The following is an 18,106-nucleotide window of genomic DNA, read 5'->3' as shown; positions in this document are numbered from 1 at the left end:
GAGGCCAGCCTGGTCTACAAGAGCTAGTTCCAGGACAGGCACCAAAGCTACAGAAAAACCTTGTCTCAAAAAAAAAAGAAAGAAAGAAAGAAAGAAAGAAAGAAAGAAAGAAAGAAAGAAAGGAAAAAATTCATAAGACCATGTGTAAAATGGAATAAGCTTACGTATAGGAAGAAGACTTTTAGAGTTCAGAGTATTGAATCAATGGCACATGCCTGTAAGTAATCTCAGCTCTGGGAAGGTGTGGATGCAAGATCTCAAGTTCAAGGCCAGCCTACAAATAAGAATATTGTTAGAGTTCATTTCTAAATTGGTGAAAAGCCTTTAACCTTGAGTTAAAGTACTGAGTATTTGAATCTTTTATTACAGATCGAGGTTTGTCAAACTGGACATGGAGAACTCGAGGTGTGGCTAAAGACATCAGCCCAGAGCATCACACTTGCTATTTCAGTGCTGAGCTGTGATCTCACTTTGCTTGTCCTGAAGGAGTTTTGCCTCAGGATTTGAACCAAAATAAAAACTAAACAAATTTCAAGGTAAGTAAAAGCCTTTTAAAATCTCATAAAGTCTGACAGAAGATGACTTTTGTGCCAGCTGCGGTGGCAGAGGCCTTGAATTCCAAGCCCTCAAGAGTCTGAAGCAGGAAGATTAAGAGTTCAGGGTCAGCCTGGGATACCTAGCAAAGCCCCTGCCTTTAAGAAAAGAAAATGAAAGCTTTAATTAAGTCCCCTGGATTGCCTTTGAAACGCATTTCACTGAATAATTCCCGGCACAGATTGTTACTCTGGGTTCATTCACTCTGGTCTTTCTGTGGCCATAGTCATCCTTAGACCTCACATCCCGCCAGCCGTCCTTGGGGCTGACTCTGATTTCATCACTGTTGATAAAGTCAGTGCTTTGTGCCTGGTACTAAGCAAGGTCCTATGAAGGCCTTTGACCATTTATTACTGTTTTCTTGGATTTTTTTTCAGTGTTTCGTTTTTATGACTGTCAGTTAAGTTAGCATCTGTTTCTTTTGGGGTGCTGAAGCCCCCAAGATGCTAGTATGAAGAGTAAGTCAGTTATGGCCACATTCAAGAAGGTGAGGGTTAGACGTTTTTTCTTGATGGTAAGGAAAGACGGGAGGACTGTGTCGGCAGAGGGTGCTCTGTGCCTGTAGCCCCAGCATGTTCGTGGCTTCACTGCTTCCTCATCCATAGACTCTGCACCTGTGTGGCAGCTCCAGTGTGAGCCATCCACTGACCAGTCCTGCATGGCCGACTGAAGAGCCTTGGGTAGCAGTTAGGGTCAAGGGAGTAGGTGAGTTACAGAGGGTGTTCCTGTGAACAGAACAGTTCGCAGCCCCTGGAGATCACCATGTTTAAGGGAACAGCAGTGGACGCTCTTCCACTGGGCTTTGAATTTGTGCCAAAAAAATGTCTCATCCATTATTTCTGTGCCCACAAATGTTCTAGAACTGAGAACTTTAAAGGAGATTCTCTTTTATTTACATCTGATGTTGTTCATTGGCGGGGCAGCCGGGGGGTGGGGTAGTCAGGAAGTGGAAAGAACAAAATAACAGTTACCTTCATTGATGTGCCTGGGAGTAGAGTTTTATTTTTGCTGATGACCCATCTTTTAGCTCCATTAGCAATGTGAAGTCAGTTTCTCTGTAACCAAAGTTTCCTGAGAGACACGGAGCATCCCGGAGCTGAAGTGAGTCTGAAGAGGCCTAAAGGTTCATGCCGCCTCTCTGAGCTCAACTAATGACTACCTATTCTTAACATGCCATAGAAATAAAGCATTGCCTTAATTCTGTCATGTATGTGAAACAGCAAGATTCCTATATAATGTAAGCATGCTTTATAGGAATGAGTTATTTATATCCATTTCACAAATAAATTGTTTTTAAAGAGATACAAGAAAATCAGGTCACAAGGCGCTAGGTAAAGCATGTGTTGAGCAAGCAAAGCTAAAGACTGGAATAATAAAGTATCGGCATTGTGGAGTGTGTCTCCTCCTACTGGCTCTTTGTGAATAAATGCTAGCCGCAGTGTAGAAGTTGTGTGTTGCTTTTAATTTGGGTGATGTGAGCTAATTTTGGCAGCAGTTTGGTGTTTTTGTTTTTTTCTTCAGGTTTGAAGAAAATAACATGTAAGCTTTTGGCTGAGAGAGTCTTTCTCTCTTGCTCACATGTCTGCTTCATAACAGGTACTCTCCTCAGACAAGCATGTCACTGTGCTGGGGGTTTTACATCTAGTGCTGGCAGGCTGGCTGTGCTGTCTTGGTAAGAAGTGGAGTATAGCTTGAAGATTACTGCTGGCAGAGGTACTGGGGTTCCCTGCCAAGGTGGTGCAATCATGTGTTCTTTCCATAGGGATTACATTGCTGAAAAAAAAAACCCATATGATAAAGATATACAAACGTCATTATGCTTGTGTGTAAATCACATAGCTCACTTTAGACAACTTTTGGTGTGTGTCTTAGTTAGGCTTCTTTAGAGGAACAGAACGGCCTTGTCACCCTTTCTATGGTAATGCTACTGTGGTCCCAGTGGCCGGGCCCTGCTGTCTATCACGCTGTATCAGTGATACATAGACAGGCTCAGTAGTCTGTGACTGTGATCTCAAAATGGGCAGCCACCCTCTGTTTGAAACCTGTTGTCCTGAACGCCCTTTCCTTAGAGGGCCTGAGCTGAGAAAATGGCACACTCCCTGAATGCAGGGAAGAAATAGAGTTGCTACTTTTGAGTACACTGTTGGCTTTTGGTAGTTGTCCCTGTATGAGTCACAGTGCTAGTAAGATCCTTTCTATACTTTGTATTCATTCATTTATTTACCAAGTGTGCCTGCCCTGTGGATGGGCCTAACAGAGAGAGAGAGAGAGAGAGAGAGAGAGAGAGAGAGAGAGAGAGAGAGAGAGAAGGGGGGAGAGGTAGGGAGGACCATGGGACCTGCCTGGAAGCAGAGAACCCTGGGCTACCACAGTCGGCCTGCTGTGCAGAGGTCTGAGAACATGGTGTGGCCTCTGACTGGGTTCCATGCCTAGGAGGAGGCATGTAGAGAACAGGTCACCCTGGATTCTGTCCTTGAATCCTTTTGACAGGTGGCTGGTGTGATGTTTTACTCTTTTGGTTGGGGGGGGGGGAGGCTGCCACCCAGTTCCCAAATAAATCAGACCCGGAGGCTTATTCTGTCTATCTTATTTTCACTCTTACTCCCTGAGTGCTCTGACCCCTGATGTCCTCCCTCCCTCTCCCCCTTCTCTCTCTCTCTCTCTCTCTCGCTATCTCACACATCTCCTATTTATCCTCTCTGCCTGCCAGCCCTGCCTATCCTTTCTCTTGCCTTGCTAGTGGCCGTTCAGCTCTTTATTAGACCATCAGGTGTTTTAGACAGGCACAGTAACACAGCTTCACAGAGTTAAACAAATGCAGTGTGAGCAAAAGCAACACACCTTAAAATAATATTCCCCAACAGGTTGCAAGGCTACTCTGTGCTGAAGAAGAAGGGGGTGCAGCCTTGGCCCTATCTGTAGCTGGGCAGGGTAGTTGTAGTTTTGGAATGATTGAGTCAGTGATCTGAGACTGTTTTCATTTTTAAAGTTTTTCAGTTGTCTGAGTAAAACGTGTTTTAAAGAACACTAAGTTTTTAAGTGGTTGGATTCCTAGTCTGTCTCTTAGGGCTCTTAAGTTTTCAGAATTGTCCATGAAAGTGTAGTAAGGATGTCAAGATCCATCTTCTGGTGTAGCTGGGCAGTAGCTGGGCAGTAGCTGGACAGTAGCTGGGCAGTAGCTGGGCAGTAGTTGGGCAATAGTTGGCCCTTGGAAGCTGGCTGTTGTTTCCTCTTCACTAAATAGCTGCAGAATCCTCGGGGCTGGAAGTAAAGGGGTCTGCAGATCGGGAGAGTCTGGACTACTGATTGGTTCCAGTAGGGTCCCACAGACCGGGGCTGTGGAGATCCATCAGTGTACCTTTACCACATTGCTGTATGACACTGAAAAACTTTCTCCCAAGAAACATCTGGCAAAACTTGGAATACTGAAGGCCCTGGATGCCTCCTTTACCCACAACAGCCATGGCAAGGAGCTGCCCACCATGGCGAGGGAGCTACACCCCTTTCCTTGGTGTCTAGCCTGAAGCAAACATTATGTGTCTTTCTGTGACTCGCTAGAGTTCTCAAGGCTTTGTGACTAGTGATGGTCAAGGTCCATTGACTACACAGAGAGAGTAACTGTAAAAAGGACAAGGTCAGGGCCAGGTGCCTCTCTGCTCTCAAGTATGTGTGCTCCCTGGTGATCTTAAGCAGAGATGTGAGCCAAAGGACAAAATTGGCAAGGCTTTGCCAGCAACATGAAGTGAACCCAGTGCAGGAGTGGAATAGGTATTTAACGGACAGGTTGCAGGAGGTGGGCACCCTAGGTAGGAGCAGGATGAGACAGAAAGGGCACCAGACAATGTAGAAGCCAGACAGCGTGGGGTTGGGTAGGGCCTGTGTAAGTGCCCATGGTAGGGAACAAGTCTTTAGGAGAGATTTGGAAAGTGTTTTTTTGTTTGTTTTTGGTTTTCTGAGACAGGGTTTCTCTGTGGCTTTGGAGCCTGTCCTGGAACTAGCTCTTGTAGACCAGGCTGGCCTCGAACTCATAGAGATCCGCCTGCCTCTACCTCCCGAATGCTGGGATTAAAAGCGTGCGCCATCACCGCCCTGCTAAGATTTTTTTTTTTGACCTATTCCAAAAAAAAAAAAAAATGTTCAGTTTCTCTCACACTACCACCAAGGGAGAGACACCTTCCTTTTGTCCTCTGAAGTCAACCTACACATCCCAGACAGTATCCCAGTTCATCCTGGCCTCAGCACACCCTCTGAAGGAAATGTCCGTAATATCCAGTTCTCTCAGATCAAGTACCAAGTGTCAGCTCCAAACAGCACTCTCTGGGTGTCATCTGGTCCATCTCAGAGCTGTGCTCGCGTGTGGTCTCTTCTGGACAGCAGGTGGTGCTGTAGGATCACTGCAGAGAGCAGTGCGCTGAGCAAAGCTGTTGTCAATGCCAGGGGCTTAGCAAGTAGACTAAGTTACACTCCCTCCATTTTAACATGAAAAGTGTAAGCTTGCTACCCCAAAGAAGGGAGCGTGTGTTGTTGCTGCTTATTGTTTCAGCAGTTGTGCTTTATTAAAGAGTAAACTAGAGCAAGTGTGTTTTTGCTGTAGTAACGTGGGGCCTGAGTCCCAAGGTTGGCATGCTGCTTGTGACTGCACCTCAGTCAGTGCAGGGCCTCAGCAACTGCTGGGCTTACATCTGCCAGGCCCCAGACAGCTTGAGAGCCTCTGAAGCTAAGACATTCCCTCTCAGGTTAGCTCAGGATTTGTCCCACGGCTGCTTTCAGTAGTTGACAGATGAAGATTCAGGGAAGTAAATAAGTGAGCACTTGTGTATAAGCCTGGCCCATTGGAGGTGAAGCAGCCTTTGGTTGGGGTACTAGCTCTAGCTTGTGCTATAACCATGGTGATGCATGTACCTGTGTAGATTGTAGACTGCACAACTCCTTAAACAAGCATGGCATGAATGGCTGTAAAGCAGTTGATGGGTGTCTGGTTCTCCTTATACAGTCATTCTAAAGCCTCCTTACTGAGATTTGGTGAGATTTAAGTGAGCATGTATAGGGTACATGTATAGGTACTTGTAGTATGGATGGGTGCCATTGAGGCACTCACAGTAGCATGTTCCCTGAGGAACTGCCTGCTCTAGCCCTACCTCGCCTAGTACCCTAACCCCATCTAGACTCCTGCACTGCCCAACCCTTGGTCATCTAAGCCAGTCTGCTGATAATCTAGTGTACCTCTGTAGGAGAGTTCCAACCCCTTGTCTACAGTGTTGGCTTTCCTCTTGATTTCCAGACTCAGACCCTGCTAGCTCCTGTGGATCTGCAAACACCCAGATCCTGCTCCTTTGCCCTATGGTCTCCCTCTGTGTTCTCCTTTGCACTTTTCTTGGATTCCACACTCGTATCCAGGAAGCTATTGGCTGTGCTTCTGAGCATCATGGGATGCTTGCTTCCTGCATCTTAAACTGTTGTTCCTGAGTCGTGACTTGTGTTCCTGCATTAAGCCTCACCCCTAACTGCTCCCTCCCAGCCTCCAGCATTCTTAAAACAAGGTCAGAACCAGGTGGAAACTTGGTAACAGTCCCATGGTAGTCCCCTCTATTGAGTGACTGCCACTTTGCCTAGGAAGTCCCACATGCTGAGCCCATAGACCCCTTCTTTCATCTCTGGTTGGCAGTTAGGCGGCCAGTACCTAGCTGCCCCTGGGCACTGCCTACGGAATATGAATGCTTGATGTTCATGGCCAGCTCCCTCACCAGCCTGAGGTCCATTTTCCTACTGTCTTATCAGAGTGGAGAAACCTTACCCCATGCTGACCACTCTAGGCATCTCTCCACTACCTGCAGGGCATGCTGTGTCATTTCGCTGTCTGATGTTCCCTGTGCATCCTTCTTGTCCTTGTTTGAACAAAGGTTTCAGGAAAGCAGCCATGCATTTTTGTCTCCTGATGTTTTTTGAGTATCGAGGACATCCTGTTCTCCAATAAATATGAGTTAGATAAGGGGATATTTTTCTGGTTTTCTTATTAAATACTTCTGAGGCATTTTAATATTATATTGAAGAGGGGCTAGAGAGATGACTTAGTGGTTACAGAGGACCCAGTGCTGTCCCCAGCACGTATATGGTGGCTCACAACTATCCAGATCCAGGGTATTTGATATCTCCCTCTGACCTCCAAGGGCACCAAGCATACACACACACACACACACACACACACTCACTCACTCACTCACTCACTCACTCACATGCACCTTAATATTTTTTTCAAATATTATATTGAGGAATGTTACATTTTCTCACATTTTGGGTTTATGTAAATAACCGACTCAGGGTTTATAATTCGGTACCCGCCACTCTGTTTCTTTGAGACAGGTTTTTCTGTGCGTAGACCTGGCTGTCCTGGATTTCACTCTGTAGACCAAGCTGGCCTTGAACTCAGAGATCCACCTACCTCTGCCTCCTGAATGCTGGGACTAAAGGCATGTATCAGCACACCTGGCTTGAAGTGTTTTTTAAATTTCGCCCAGTTTGTGTGGTTGTCAGGGAAGCCACTTCTGGCTCACTAGATTACTTCATTCTGTAGCAGTTTTTTATTTTCATGAATCAGACTTTTGTTTTGATGTTTCTCTTAACTAATCGTAAAGATAGAAGAAATTGGAAGGCAAAAAAAAGAAGAAGAAGAAGAAGAAGAAAATGGTATACACAGAGTTAGGACATGTATTCTTCACTGGAGACTATGGAATGACTCAATGTTAATTGGTGTGTTAACCACACCAGTGCCACCAGACTTCTTCTTGGCCATATACCCCAGTTTCCAAAAGATCTCATGCCATGTTCTTTGTTAAACCGCTGCAATCAAAAATCACACTGACTCTCAAGAAGGCCAAGTCAACCATGGACCTGGGACATTGGCTGTGCTCTGGTTTGTGCTGTCTGATGAGATCCAGATGGCTGCTGTGAGAAGGCAAGTGCACACAGCACCAGCTTTGCTCACTGTTGCCTGGATGCCAAGTCTCTGCTGTTAAATACAGCAAGGGACTCCATATAATTGAGTGGGGCCAAGCCTTTCCAGTTCCTTAGTCCAATAACTGAGGGTCACTTACTTTCCTTTTAAGCGATTATCTTCTCTGTGGCTCTGTGGCTTGGTGCTCGTCTCTGTAGCTGCTTTTGACTCTGTGGTGGGAGCTGTACCGTACACCTGATCTTGACTGTGGCTTTGGATGTCCAGTGGCTATTTAAGCACAGGGAAGTGGATTTTTGTCCCGGTGACTTGTGACAAGAGACTATAGAGCCTGCCTCCTAGATTGGAGATGGTGTGACCAGATGTTTTTCAAAACAAGTCATCTTCTCCCAAGACCAAGCATCCTGGGGGCACAGTAAAAACACAGCAAGGCAGAAAAGGAGTCCCCAACCCCAGCTCAGGAACCTCTGAGCTGTGACCAGCAGTCTTCACAGCATGGTTCCCACAGGCTTGTTCTTAGAAGTGTGGGATAGGTCTAGATCACCCTGGGGCTGGTGTCCAAACCTATGAGGCCACCTGGCCCTCTGTGGTGCCTCTAGGCATCTCTTCTGCTTTATTCTTGGCAGCCCACTCATGCTGACTGCTTGGCAGAAGGCCTAGTGAGGTGGCAGGCCTGACACACAGCCCTCTTAGACTAACACTGGAGACATGTCAGTGTTGCTTCCAAAACTAGCCACTAATCTCTGTGAAAGGGTTTCTTTGTTTCCCATACATGTGGCAGCCTTAAAGGTGCTTCCCCTATACCCAGTCTTTCTTAGATGTACTGTTGGTACCCAAAGGAGGATTGTCCTCTGTTCCCAAGTGTCCAGGTCTCTAAGAGCCCTAGGGAGTATAAAAGTATAAAAAGTATTAAAGCTGAATAATTGCTTATAAGTATTGGACTTGGCTCTGACTGCTCTTGCCTACTAATAACCCCTCTTTATATCTGTGGAGCATCTATCTGCCTCCAGTCATGGATTGATAATGTTTGGGAAAATTGCTTCTGGGGTGAGCATGCATAGACTTTTCCTTGCCATTTCTAATTAATATAGTATGACAAGCATTCATATAGCATTTGTGTTGTACTGGGTATGAAAAGTACTTGTGGGGTGACAAAGTCTGTGGGAAGATGAGTGGACAGGTCATGCAGATTCTGTGCCAGTTATGTCAAGGACCTGAACTTCTACACATCTCGTATGGGGGCAGGTATCTTGGATCCATTCCTTGATGATACTAAGCTCCAATAGCCCTCGAGTGATGGGTGGGAAGAGGCTGTACTGAAGTCAGAGCCCAGGTGAGTGGGTTCCAGGCTGGGTTCCTCTGTCAGGGATACTAAACCATGTGCTACGGTGGTTTTGCAGGATCTAATCAGGAAGGGAAGGTGTGACAAGGAGGGCTCTGTCATCCTAGCTGGGCTTAGGAGAATCAACTCTCTGGTAACCCCTGTTGATCTGGTCCCCAACAGTCCAGGGTGTAGGAACAGGGCCGGCATCTGCCTGCCTGAGCTGATTACTACAGCGCCCTCTCAGGAGCTGAGCTCTGTGTCCTCTGGTGTCTGATCTTCCCCTGGAAGCATGCTTCTTTCCTCTGCTGCCCTCCTCAGGCCTGGCCCCGAGAGCCTGCAGCCTTTCTTCCCTGCCAGGTTTCCATCATTCCTTTTCTCTGCTTTATAGCCATGACTGCACCAACCCTGTCTCTTCACATCCTACCCTCCTACCAATTCACTGTAGGATATAAATGTGAATTCTGTATGTCTCTCAGGACAAGTTCTAAAGTACTCCTTAAGCTGGAAGAGCCCTTTCAAATTAGGCCCTGCTTGCCACCCATGACACTAACTCACCATTGTACCACCACAGGGCACTGCAGGTTCAGCCTCACCTCCCCAAGGGCTCTTGGTTCTTGCCTTTCTTAGCAGATACTTCCAGACACCCCACACCCATCTTATAGGTGTCTCCTGAGGCATTCCTGCCTGCTGTGGTGAGAGTGTAGATCATGTATAAAGTTAAGACTTCACCATGCATATACATAAGCCGTTGTCATCTGCCATCATCAGGGCATCTTCAGGACAGCTGCTGCCTCCCTGGGCCTATTGTCTGCTGCACCATCCCTGCCCTGAACCTGATGCAGCAGGGTGGAGGTTTGAGATAAGAGTACAGTGAGACCAACATATCTTGCCTAGATTTTAAAAAATTAAATCAATGTATTAATGAAACAGAGTTTCTGTTCTCTGACAAATATGCCTTCAGAATGGAAAGAACATGTGGAAAGATGGGTTTTTAATGACTGAAAGTTGGCAAAATATCAGAGACGCCTGAATGAAGTTGTAACCACATGTGTGTGGGCATTCTGTGGTAAGCTCATTCATGTTGGAACGAATAGCAAATCAAGATATGATGTTTTGTTGATAATAGCAACCTTAAGAAATGTTGACAGCTAGGCTATAACCTATTTCTATACATTTTAAGATAAAAATAAGTGCAGCAGAGACATACAGCTGTGTCTTTCTGTCTGGCCCTTTACAGAAGAAGCATGTGAAGTCTTGATCTAAAGGATTAAAAAATTAAAGTGTATAATTGAAAGTATACACAATTTGCACATATTTCTTGCTGGGCAGAGTACTGTCCTAGGCTAGGCTGGCTCTGTGTGTTGGTCCTCTAGGCATGATGAAAAACATAGAGGTTAGTGTCTTCCCCAATCCTTCAGCACTGATCATCAGTGCCCATGCCCTACACTCTTGAAGGAACCAGGTCAGCACTGGTCCCAAACACATGAATGAAGAGAGGAGGGGATACCTGAGGTACCGTGAGTGAAGGTCATCTTGTCCCAGGGACTCTCTTGGGCCAGCCTCACCATTCACTGGCATGTTTATGACTTTTCTCATCTCCCATCTTCACCCTGTCTGCATTGTGGTTTGTAGCAGCCCATTTTTAGTTTTCTTTTTCCTCCTGCTCTTTTATTTTACAAACTGCTCCCTTATCGACATTCATTTTTTATTTTATTTATTTCATTTATATTATTTTATTTATTTTATTCATAATTTAGGAAGTTTTGTTGAAACAGGACTTTGAAGTTTATTGTAAGAGACTTTTCCCAGAAATGTTTGCAGCCACTACACTTCTTTCTACCCAGTGTTTTGTGCTGGAATTGTAGGGTTAACTGTCACATGTCACTTTCTGGGGGATGTGCAAGGAAATCATTGTGCATTTGGGTCCCATTCAACCCAGTTCTGCCTAGTTCTGAGGCTTAATGAATGAGCCTGAGACAGAGGAGCAGTCAGTCACTCATATCCTGCCGGCAGGGGTGGCTGTCGCCTCCATCTCAGCTTTGTACACTGAAACGACTCTCCGTGTTATTGCTGAGCGACCGAGGAACGCAGAATGAGCTTGGGACTAGCAGGGGCTGGCAGCCACTCATCAGTCCATATGGCATCGCTGGGCTTGGGGACTTTGACCACGGGCACCTTCCTCAGCATCGTGGGGCGTCGGTATAAAAGGAGGCGCAAGAAGCGCTCTGAGAGGAAAGGTAATTACTCGGACATATAGGTGGAGTTTGCATGCCACACGAAAGTGTCTTCTGGGGTGGACTGCCTTATGGCTCAACCTTGCTGGTGCCAGCTGCTTCTCTGCTTCACTGTTAATTTTAGTGCCTCTTTTCAGCTGATACTTTATGGAATTATTAGGGCATGCCGACAAAGGAAGCTCTGAAAACATGTTTGTAAGTATGAGCAGAGGTTCTTTTAGCTTCTGTCTACAGGGTGCTTTTGCAAGGATGTTTGTGAGGCTGCGGAAGTTTGAAGCTTTAACATTACAAGACTTTTCTGTAGAGAGGATTCATAACTACTGCCTTTTGCTGCCACTCTTCATTAGCGCCTTTTTGCCCTAAATTTGCTTATTATTCTGAGAGGGTAAGACCATAACTGTAGGAATATTTTCCTTCTGCAGAAGCAGAGGATAAATCTACACAATCAGCACCGGGTTTATTTCAGTACTTAGTTCCACTCAGTGTTTTAAGACTTTGAAATCCATAGTATTTGTTTTTTTTTTTAAAAAAAAACAGGATTCAAAAGTTGTCTATTACTATAAAATTTCAAACCGTTGGCTTTTGGATGAAAAATATTTCACAAATGCTGCTCACAGTTACTGTCTTCATATAATTGGAAATATTAGAAAATGTCCCAAGGAAAAAATGCTTCTAGCCTGGAACAGCTGCCCGTGTTGTGAGACTCACTGCCCCTGCCTGTTTTCCTAGGCAGTGCCTAGAGCTACCACCCCACAGGATTAGGGCATGGCCTGTTACCATGGCAGGCTCTGAAGCCAGCAATGATAATTTCTCAGGAAATAAAATGAGCTATTGTTTTTATAGGATGAAGAAGAAATTAATTTCAGAGCCAGCAGTCTTTATAGCTTGCTCAGTGTAATGAAGACTGACATACTTAATAGAATGGTGAGGCTTAAAGAATACCACGGTCCCTACATCCTCTTGGGCCCTGTATCTGTGCCCTTGTGGTTGCTACTGTATGTGTAGAACAAAGAGAGGCTCAAAAAAGCCCATTTAATCACCCACTTGCTCTCATCTTGAACGAATCCAGTCCTGCTGGCCTTTGTGTTTTCAGTTAAGTTTTAAAAGGTTGGAAGTCATAGTGCCAGTCAGGCTCACAAAAGCAAAACCATGGGAAGCATTGACCCAATAGCCCAGTTTAGAAATGCCAGTTGTTCTGTAGACCCTCAGCACAAACCACCTAGCTGGGAGAATGTTGGGGCATCCAAGCCTTATTCTGACCTCATTCTTTGGCCTCATTGTGGTCCTAGCTCTGGGCACCCTCCTTAAGTCCCCTAGAGCTGTCTGCTGCAGGAAAAGTTCTGCTGTGAGGCTACCTTCCTTAGGCTAGCATCTTAAAGAGCATAGTATCACATGATAGCAACTAGACCTGGACAGTATGGGGACTTTGCTCCTGGTCATGCTTCTAAATAAGCTCATTGTCAGTTACTGAGCAGCGTGACTGCATGTGGTGGCAATTGCTCTTGGTGGTTTATAATATGTCTTTGAAACTAATAGAAACACCTCTAAAACAATGGAGGCTGTTAAGATAGTACATCCAGTTACACCAAAGTTATTTAAGATGGAAAGTGTGAGCTTTTGAAATACTTTAAGGGGCTACAGAGCATGTGTAATGAATTGTGCTTTTTCTAAGACTGGGATAATGCATGCCTTTTAAAATTTAGTTTTGTGTTGAAACTGCAGTATCAAGCCGCATGTTGAACTGTGACAATACCATTTCAGTGATTTTTCCCTCTCTCCTGCCTTTCCTAAGTGGCTGCTCTCCCCCGACCCCGCCCGGACAAACATTGGTCAGCTATGTGCAGCTTAGAAGGAGCCACCAACACAGCAGGAAGTCCATGGGAAGGAAAGCTGTGTAGTCTTAGTGCTGACCAAGCAAATGCTGCTGGTCAAGGCCTGAGAGGAGCCTTTGGCATGGTCAGACTGTGGGCCACATTAGAGCCTATTCAGGGATCAGTCCCAAGCCACCATGTAGGTAGGTGACTGGTGGGGTGAGCTGAAATTCAGAGGTGTTCCTTCACTGTATTCCCCATCCCCACCCCTGCATTGTGTGAGTAAGATCCCATGTCTGTTCCCAGTCCTTCTGCTCTCCCATTGAGTCTTCTGATTGGCCCAAGTGTGAGCGCATCTTTAGTCTGTTCCCAGTTCTGCACATATATGAAGGCTGTTGTCAGATGTTTTGACCTGAGGCCAGCCTCTTCTGCCTTGTTTCCAGGGTTGAGATGTGAATGGGGTTGGGCTGTTGCGGCAGTGAGGCTTTAGCTCAGGAGAGACACACACACACTCTGAGTACTGTTGGAAAATAGCCCTGAGACTCAGAGCAACCTTCCCTGCTCAGTGTCATGGGTGATCCCAAGCTTGTGCCATGGGTTAGTCTCAGCTTTAGTCTGTGCAGAGCGGTCACTTTGAAGATGAAGGCAAGTGCTGGGATGTAGGATGGAGTGGCCTTGGCCCATTTGCACACTTACCCATTCGTCCAACAAGTTCTCATAAGGAACTTCTGCATACTGGCATCAGAGATTTGGATATTCACAGCACAGACCTAGAACCAGGATTTCAGTAGTAAGAGTGCTGGTCCTGACTCTCAGGCCTGAGGTTTGCTCTGGAATGGACCATTTGAACTAGGGAAGTGGTTTCTGTGACTTGTGCCTGTTATGCTGTTTGTACAGGTAGGAAGGACATTCACTAGGCTCTGGTGACAGTAGAAGACAATCTGTGATGTCAGCTATGAGAGGGCCTCACGTGTAGAAAGTTGCTGCTGATTCCCTCCGAACAGCACCACTTGTGGGTAGGTAGCTCAGATTTTCTAGACTTGCTATGGCAGATATGGAGTGTGTCTCATTGCCTTGGTGCTGATGGCTTCGTGGCACAAGTGAGGACCTTGATGCCAGGACAAGGGCTCCTCTCAGAGAAGATGCATTCCGTGCAGCATCCTATTTTGGTCTAGCAGCTAAAGTCCTGAATCACACTTGGAAGGTGAATTCACACTTGGACTGTTACAGAAATTGGATCCAAAATAAATCCCAGCAATTCCAATTCCCAGTGTAAATGTTAATATTGAAAATACAGTTTTAGAAACATTTTTAGTGGCTTTGCTCCATTTAGTTGTCCCAATGGGAAGGAAAACTAATTAAATATAAAGCTGAATATTCTAGATTTTATATATCCAGTATAAATTGCTAAAAATTTTCTGGATATAGCTTTAACTTATTATGTAGTTTAAAATTACATACTAAGTATTTTATACTCTGTTTCATCATTTGTTTATAGTAAATGTTCTTCCTAGAGAGAATGGTCTGGATTTGATTTTCTTAGTTAATTCATAGATGGAAGCCTGGTTTATTACCCCATTTTGAGTCATTATGTTCTTAAATATAAGCTCCATGTTACATGTGTGTCTGAAAGATAGCCAAAAAACAAGTTGAGCTGTGACTTGAATGTATTTATTTAGGAATTGTTTTAGTTTTCCTGAGATAAACAGCCAGACTGTAGGGATCTTCAGGTCACCTGGCAGGCATTACCAGGCTGTGTCTGCTGACCACGGTTAACCCTGTCCAGGATTCTATCACTGTCAGTTTCCTGACTTGCCAAGAGCAGTCACTGACCAAAGACATGAAGGTAGGCTCTGTGTTGGCCTGGCTTCTTGCTGGAATGTGTTTCAAATTGGCAGGAGTACTCACTGTATGCAGGCCATACAAGGGCCCACTCAATGTGGCCTTCACTGCCCCCATGAGGAAGGTGTGTCACTGCTCAAGCCTGGTCAGAGGACCTACAGGCCTTAGCAAGACTCAGCCCAGCTGTTCTCCAGCATCCCCACCAACAGCCATCCTGTATAACTCAGGCTGTTATTGGTATCTGGTAGAGAGAATTTATGTCCCTCAGCAAAGGAGAGTAAAAGTACCTGGAACATACTGCCTAATCTTGATTGTGTCAAACAGCTGCCTTTTCCATTGATCCTTTCACCTTATAAACCCTTCCAGATAAAGGACCTCACTTTGCAACCGTACACTGCCAAGGATAGACTCAGTATAAAGGAAGCAGACGTGGCTAAGGTGTCCCCTAAGGCACCTTGGTTCTGTGAACATAGATGTGATCAGGAATGGGGGCACCCTGGTTAGGTACCTTTGTGTACCCTGGGAAATACTTTGCTGTGTGCCGCAAACATAGAGATCAAAAGCTTTGTGGGGTTTATCGGCTGTTGTCAGGGCAGGTTGCTGCAGATGAGGCCAGCTATGTGTGAGAATCTGGGTCACCCAGAGGAAATGTTGACTCTGGGCTTTTGAGACCATCACTACCTACAGTTCCATCTTGACAACAAGCCTGTGTGGCACTTCCTGGGGAGGGAAGTCATGCATACAGATGACATGCTGAATAAAGAGGACATTGGGGCTCTAGTTCTCACCATGGTTGTCTCGTACTTGCGTCAGCATGGGGCCATTTACCCTGCTGCTACCTGACATTCTTGGTAAACTCAGCTGGCGTTAGCCATACAGCCCCAGTTTAGATGTGTGTTTACTCAGTCACAGTGGCTAGTCCACAACTGGACAAATTGCTGTCTAGTTGGCACATTTCAGCAAAAATTTCAAGATAGAAATAATTGGTAAAAGTAGTGTTTCCTCTTTTGGTAAAGAATGGTGTGTGGCCATGTTAATGACTAGCCAATATTAGAAACAGCTAGCACCCAGGAGTTCCTTGGCCCTCCTGGCACCCTATGGGTTACTTTGAAGAAATAACTGTGGCTGTCATATGACAGCATAAAGCGTTGGGGGTCATGATTGTGGTGGTGCAGGCTAGAATGTACCTCTCTAACTAGCACAGCTATTGCCAGGAGGTGGATAGAGCTGGGAAGGGCAGAGCTCAGCCCTCCCCCGTGCCATCTTCACTGACCTATGTGTCATATGGGCTGATAGGAATGGATGGGTACGGGAAGAGAGTTAAAGAGATGAGGTTGCTTCACCCATGTGGGCTTTGGCTGTGGAAGGAAGACAGTCTACAAGTGATACCCACCATGCTTAGAATGGGAGTAGCACCTGGATGGGTTGATGATTGAAGTCTCTCTGAGCAGGTGTTTGACCTGGGCTTGTTTGGAGAGGAGGCAAAAACCCTGAAGTAATCCGGAGGAGAGCACTGCAGATCTGTGATTGGGAGAAATCACATCTAGTCTTCTAAGAGAAGCCAGTGTTTCTGAAAACCCACTGTAAAAAAAAAAAACATTAAGTTATTGGCAGGAGGTGCTTAAAGAGCAAAGAAAGGTGGACAGATCCAGAATGTCAGATGATGTAGCTTGTTAGAGACTGGCAGGTGGAAGCATGGTCAGGGGAGCAGGAAGAATGGTGTATTCCCATATTTTGGGGCAGAAAGAGGGTGCTTATTGAGTATTCATCAAAATGGCTCCCATCCTTGCTGGAATGAACCTGGTTTGTATCCAGCTAAAACGTAAGATGCCAGCACATTCCTGGTACTGATTGTGAGTAGGGAATGATACAGCAAAATAGGTCAGGGTTGCTCAGAGGCTTCATGGCAATTGTGAGGCAAGATGAATTTATTAAGTCAAGATGAGGGCCTCTAGCCTGGGACAAGAGCACAGTTAACGGAGCCCAGGAGGAGATGCTCATGTGGGCCATGGTGAAGCTTGCAGAGTGTGGGCCTGGGAGCCTGTGCTTCTTTCTAGTTTACAAAGAGACCACCCTGGCTACTGTGAGGGCAGAAGCAGGTGCCTGAAAAATCTGAGCTCAACTTGGAGATAACTGGTTGTGCAAGATAAGGCATAAGAAGGAAAACCCTGAGTGGACTTATAGATGTTCTGCCTTAAGCATGCACTACATGTAATGCACTAACATGCATATGTATGTATGTTAGTGTTGGTGCAATTTCTACTTAAGTGAGCACTTTATTCAAGGTCCCGTGGAGATCCCAGCCCTTTCCAGGACACTCCTTTCTCTGTGTTCTCTCCTGGACTTGCCTCTGCCAGGCTTTGTCCACTAGTAGCTGAGCACTGTACATGCAATTGGCATGTGACAGCCCCCCTATGACTCTCCTGCTGCCTCTGTGTGAGTTTTGGATGATACTTTGTTTTTAGTGAAATAGAGGGAACTAGACCCACACCCTGCAGTGTTGCTGCTTCCTATTTCTATTATCTTTGTTGTTTGTCTCTATCCTCGCTAGGTGTCAGTAACCTGCACTGGGTCCTCCTGAGCTGATGCCACTGGTAGTGCTCTCTGCTGCCGCCCTTAGGCTCTTTCTCTCCTGCTCCATGAGCTACTCTTATTAACCCTCTACCTAGCATGATGAATGCTGTGCCTGGCTATCCCAATTGTAATTTCCCCACTTGCATTATACTGTAAAAGACATACTTGCTTAAATGCTGTGTCCAATTCCTTCTTTGCTGACACAACTTGCCTCCTCCCCCTTAATATGTAGAGACTCTGAAGGAGTTAAACAAGCACCAGGATACATGGGTGGTTTTCTAGAAAGAAAAATACTTCCTTGAAAACAGTGTCAATTGAATATTTTTGGAAACCTTAGTGGTGTTATTTTGCTAGGTGATATCCAAAGCAAAATACCAGTCATGGTGTGCTTTGCATTTTCTGACACACTTGATTAACTTAGTGAATTTCAGTTTGTTTCTTTTAGGTGGTATGAGACATTTGTATTTCAGTAACCATTTTAAATAATCAACTCTTCTTGTTTTGTTTTGTTGCAGTGGCTATAAACTTATCCTAGTATTGAGCCTATGTAATGACTCAACACAAATAACAAAACTCTTATTTTAAATGTTTGGTTTGTAGATACTTAAAATAAAACTGGGACTGGAGAGATGGCTCGGAGGTTAAGACCACTGGCTGCTTTTCCAGAGGTTCTGAGTTCAATTCCAGCAACCACATGGTGGCTCACAACCATTTGTAATAAAAATCTGCTGCCCTCTTCTGGCCTGTAGGGATATGTGCAGACAGAACACTGTATACA

General features: G+C 45.5%; 1 protein-coding gene across 7 annotated transcripts in view; it reads left to right on the top strand.

Annotated features, from left to right (window-relative positions):
• Nucleotides 1-18,106, top strand: part of Adarb1 (adenosine deaminase, RNA specific B1) — a 125,536-nt gene that overhangs the window by 58,553 nt on the left and 48,877 nt on the right. For 4 of the 7 annotated variants that reach the window (XM_013351210.2, XM_013351212.2, XM_026785461.1 and 1 more), the window contains exon 2: nt 370-536. Coding sequence is in view for 3 of the 7 variants with exons in the window: in XM_026785459.1 (XP_026641260.1) it covers nt 11,005-11,104 (100 nt within the window). In the remaining 4 variants the exon portion in view is untranslated. Of the gene's footprint in view, nt 1-369; nt 537-10,993; nt 11,105-18,106 lie in introns of those variants that run through there. The other 3 variants (XM_026785459.1, XM_005360242.3, XM_013351209.2) reach the window with 3 other exon arrangements.

This window comes from Microtus ochrogaster, linkage group LG2, assembly GCF_000317375.1.
Source record: "Microtus ochrogaster isolate Prairie Vole_2 linkage group LG2, MicOch1.0, whole genome shotgun sequence".
Lineage (NCBI taxonomy): Eukaryota > Metazoa > Chordata > Mammalia > Rodentia > Cricetidae > Microtus > Microtus ochrogaster.
Note: the sequence above shows the minus strand (reverse complement) of the source record. Positions and strands in the feature narration are given on the sequence as shown.